Here is a 5000-nt window from a genome sequence, read left to right on the forward strand (position 1 = left end):
TTACTGTAATCATAATAGCACATGCAATACCGATTTATCATATTTATCAGTACGATGTATATTTTTTACTGTGGCACAAAACTTTAAAGATTTACAGTATAGTTACTGTAATCTCTGTTTAAATCGGTTGCGTCTTTAAATGTAATAACGTATTGCGCTATACAACAGGTGCAGCATATTCTAAACAGGATTCCGCAAAGGATGATCCTTTAAAGGGTGTGAAGACTTGTGCAAAAAGAAACGTCTAACGCCGGTAATCTGACTTAGTTTCGAATGAGGTGTAAAAGAAGTGTTAGACACCACCATCGATCCCAGAAAGTACACACACAGCTTGTTACCATCGGTAATTATACACTAGTGTTCAGTCAGTATACATACAGCTGCGGTTAATACCCACAGCACAGTGTAAAAACGGTACAGCGATGGACATCTCAGGTCCAGCTAAAGATAACAAAGTATCACGTTTCATTACTGTCTGCATTTTGTAGCGACACGAACAAAACGTCACTTGCAAGCAACAGAAAGTTAACTTTTTTTCAGATGGCCGCACGCGGTTTGGGGCGAGTCTTCAATGCCTTTAAGTCGTTGCATGTGTAAGTATAAATCTATACCAAGTATATTAATTTTATCTCGTTCATTTCTGTTTTCTTTACAGAGGTTGACATATCTTCATTGTGTTGTTCTGGCAGTGGCGGCTACTGGTAAGGGCAAGCTCGTTTTATTTTCGTCCACAACAATACTCACTTCTTGACACTGTTACTAGTCAGAATTGTTATTTTATAGTAATGAAGAAAACTTCTGCTTTTAATTAATCAATGAAGCGATCAAATGCTTTAGGTAATGAAGCAATCAACCTCTTTAAGTAACGGAACCCTTGCTAAATGTTGTAAGTAAAGAAACAGCCAAGAACTAAACGAGACCAAAACAGTTGCTTTAAGTTATGAAGCAATCGACTTCACTACGTAACAGACGCTTGCCAAATGTTGTAAGAAAAGAAACGGCCGACTACTTTCAAGAGACCCATCTACTTTAAGTTTCGTCACCCAAAAACTAATCACAGAATATTAAAAAACACGCAAGATCGTAATATTGTGTTGTTTTAAATTAAATATGACTAGTCCCAACACTTAATTTTCATTCTTATGAGATTTTAGCATCGATGCAAATGAAACTTTAGGAAATATATCAAAGTAAACGTTAAAGAAAAAAAAAATGCTTTAAAAAGCTTTAACCAGGGCTGGATATGTCTCGAAATGATCAGAAGTTTGATGAAAAGCAAATCATTATTCATTGCTTAAATACAACTAAATAATTAAATAAATAATTGACTCGTTCATAAGTCTTCCTTTACCCATGACGTAGTGGTGGGTAGTAGGGTGTGGAGGAGAGGGGGGGGGGTGGTAGGATATGGAGGAGGGTGGTAGGAATCTTCTCCGGAAGAACTTTAGTTGTAGTTGCTGGTGAGATCAGATCAGATCAGATTGAAATATTGAATTTTGACCTTTTATGTCAAATTTCGATTATTTTCTCGAAATTTTGATGTTATTCTCGGAATTCTGACTTGGACATTTTCGAGTTATTTTGTTTCGAAAAGTAATCCTTTTTTATACGGAAATTTCGAAGTTTTATCTCGATTTTCTTTTTCGAAACCGTACATTTTTTTTTTTTACGAAAAAGATTCATTTATTATCATATGAACATTGAGTTGCATCATTATCATAATGTTTTTGCTCTCGACGACTAACCCACGTTTCTTCTTTTCCCTGGGTTAAAGTTGTAGCTACTTTGTCATGTGACGATGGTTTGATCGACGCAGGAGGCTCTTACTGTTATGCTCTCTCGAGTGAGAAGAGCTGGAGCAGCAAACAAGTTTGTGAATCAAACTGGGGTGCAATAATTCCCAGTGATGAATCTGATTCGCTTTATGTGACAATTATCTCCCAAACCACCGAGGCATCGGGGTAAGCACATTTTCAAATCTGCCAACCTTTTTTTGTCTTGAACATTTTTTACATTGGAACATGTGCAAATATCTTAGGAGCTCTTCTTATAGCTTTTACGTATAGTGTATATACAACGTTTAGCTATAACTTTTGTTACGTTTAGACATACCACTGCACATTTTTGCACACGTAGCATATATCAGCTAAGGTTTGTTATTATGCTTAGGTTTGTTATTGCAGACGTAAAACTCTTACATATATGAGAATCCTATACTGATCTAACAGATTGGTGAAGGAAGAGAAAGATATGACTTCTACCGTAGCAAGGGCGGCGGAAGCACTTTTAATCTGGGGGGGGGGGCACCAACGTCGAAGGGCACTTTGCAGAAATTCGATTGGACTGATGCAGCCTGATATTTAGTACCCTTTACAACTCTTATTGTATCATCTTATTTGCGTATACACATCACTCCATCAACGCCCCCCCCCCCCCCCAAGGAAACAATGCATACTAGCACTGCATTATCTAATGGGCAAATTGGGAAACAAGGAACAAGTTTTCTTTCGAGACAAAATGAGGTGAAATCATTATAAAGTCCAGGTCCCTGCACACGCGATCGATACATGCATGAAAGCAAATGAAATATGTCAAAATACGAAAGGATGGGGTAGGTTATGGGATATTAAAACTAAACTCATTATTCATAGTAGGCTATAAATGGCTTCTGCTTATTACAAAGTCACAATGTAATATAGCAAGGCATTTTTGGAAATGCATTAGGATTTTGTTGGCAAATTGAATATGCAATATGGCACTCACCAGAATGTTAGAAGCCTTGTTGTAGTAAACATAGGTGTAGGAGGCGGGGGGGGGGGCAACCCAAAAAATTTGTGAAAATTCGGGCAATATGCTGAGAATTTTTCGGGCACCTACTGAAAGAAAAATAATTTGCTATGTGTTTTTCAATGGTTAAACTGATATAATTATGATCATTATTATTGTAACGACTTTCCCAATAATTCTAACCAATATGGAAGGGTAATAACACGGCAAATGATTGTATGTTATTGGCATGCGATGTAATAACCGACGTATGCCTATTTGATATGCAAATTAACATGTTGAACGCACGCGGAGCAGCCCCCAAAATCAAATTGGGCTCCTACGCCTATGGTAGTAAACATATAAAACTTCCCGAAATATTTCATTCGACGTGGGTTTCGCTTTGTAAACTCTTTTTTTTATTTAGAAATTTTTGTGTAGAAAAAGGGCACATATTTAACCTGAGGAAAAGTGGGGGGCACGTGCCCCCTGTGCCCCCCGGTTCCGCCGCCCTTGCTTCTACGTACATAAAAGAGTGTAGAATGTCCACATATAACAAAACATATCTACAAAGAGATTCGTGACGGCTTAAATTATATTACATCTAAATCATATACATAGTATGTTCACAGATAACAAAGCATAAACATCAATGAAAGCGAATCTTTAAGGTTTAGCTTGTGTTGAATATTAATCAAATGCATGAAATAAAGTGTCATAACTAGGCTCGCACATTTCAAAACGTGCAGACCTATTCTGTTCATGTGAACTTGCAGTATGAAAAATTAACTTGCTCAGCTATTATATATAAAACCATTCCGTCTTTTAAAAATAAAATGTTTAGTTTGGAAAATTCTGAACTATGTTTGATATTCATGCGCAGATAATTACATGCAGTTTTACATGTAACATGTTACAACCATGTGACATGATACAACCAATCAGCTATGTGTTTGTTCAACTGTTGTGTCAGGTGTCGAATCTTGTGTCATATATGAATATAAACTGCTACGTCATTATTACGAAACACTATAGCATTATTACGTAATTGATTATCTCCTAGCGAAGAAAAGTTTTGGGTGTCCCAAGAGTCGGCTTCTCACGGTACTTGTGTCTACTTCAATCGAATAACGCAAAAGGTCGAGTCAGCCAGCTCAGTTGGATGTTTCATTAATACATACTGCATATGTGAATATATTCCAGGTACGTAAACAGTAACATTGTAGCTATGATAATGTAACAGACCTAACATTGATATAAATATATATATATATATATATATATATATATATATATATATATATATATATATTTATATATATATATAAATATATATATATATATATATATATATATATATATATATTACTTCATATGTGAATATATTCCATGTATGTGAACAGTACAATTGTAGCTTTGATAATGTAACATACCTAGCATTAATATATATTACTTCATATGTGAATACATTCCCGGTATGTAAACAGTAAAATTGTAGCTTCGGTAATGTAACAGAACTATAAAACTAATAAATATTTCTTCATATGTGAATACATTCCCGATGTGTAAACACTCAAGTTGTCGCTTTGATAATGTAACAGACCTATTATTGATAGATATTTCTTTAAATGTGAATACATTTTCGATATGTGAACAGTAAAATTGTAGCTTTGATAATGTAGCAGACCTAACATTAATGAATATTTCATTTTTATAGGTTTCACTCCACCTTCAGGGACTGGTAAGTATTGTTAAGATCTGGTAATATAAATCATACCAAGCTAATATTGAATATATATTTATATTTATATATATTGCCTATACTTGCCTATATATGCCTATATATGCCTATATATATATATATATGCCTATATATATATATATGCCTATATATATATATATATATATATATATATATATATATATATATATATATATAAATTATATTATATTATATCTTTTTTTTCAAAATTTCCAGTGAAAATTTCCATTAATCTTGGCGATAATACATTTCTTACTTATTAATTGGGAGATCCTCCCTGGTAAGAATATCTCAGGAAGCAATTTTACTACAGACAACATCACATTTTTGTCATCGCTTTCTACTTGATCTGTACTAGATGAACCGCTAAAAAATTATCAAATTTGTATTACAGCACTTTGTCCAGATTTATTTGTTGAGAGAGATTCTCTGTGTTATACGGTGGTGGTGTCACAACAACTCTATTCTTCTA

General features: G+C 34.3%; 1 protein-coding gene across 8 annotated transcripts in view; it reads left to right on the forward strand.

The window, feature by feature from the left end:
* LOC139973377 (uncharacterized) overlaps window positions 1-5000 on the forward strand; it is a 21807-nt gene that overhangs the window by 2729 nt on the left and 14078 nt on the right. For all 8 annotated transcript variants that reach the window (XR_011795195.1, XM_071980005.1, XM_071980009.1 and 5 more), the window contains exons 2-6: window positions 656-701; window positions 1775-1961; window positions 3830-3969; window positions 4484-4507; window positions 4923-5000. The exon at window positions 4923-5000 is cut by the window's right edge and continues 100 nt beyond it. Coding sequence is in view for 7 of the 8 variants with exons in the window: in XM_071980005.1 (XP_071836106.1) it covers window positions 656-701; window positions 1775-1961; window positions 3830-3969; window positions 4484-4507; window positions 4923-5000 (475 nt within the window). In the remaining variant the exon portion in view is untranslated. The remainder of the gene's footprint in view (window positions 1-655; window positions 702-1774; window positions 1962-3829; window positions 3970-4483; window positions 4508-4922) is intronic.

Source organism: Apostichopus japonicus, chromosome 9 (genome assembly GCF_037975245.1).
Source record: "Apostichopus japonicus isolate 1M-3 chromosome 9, ASM3797524v1, whole genome shotgun sequence".
Classification (NCBI taxonomy): domain Eukaryota; kingdom Metazoa; phylum Echinodermata; class Holothuroidea; order Aspidochirotida; family Stichopodidae; genus Apostichopus; species Apostichopus japonicus.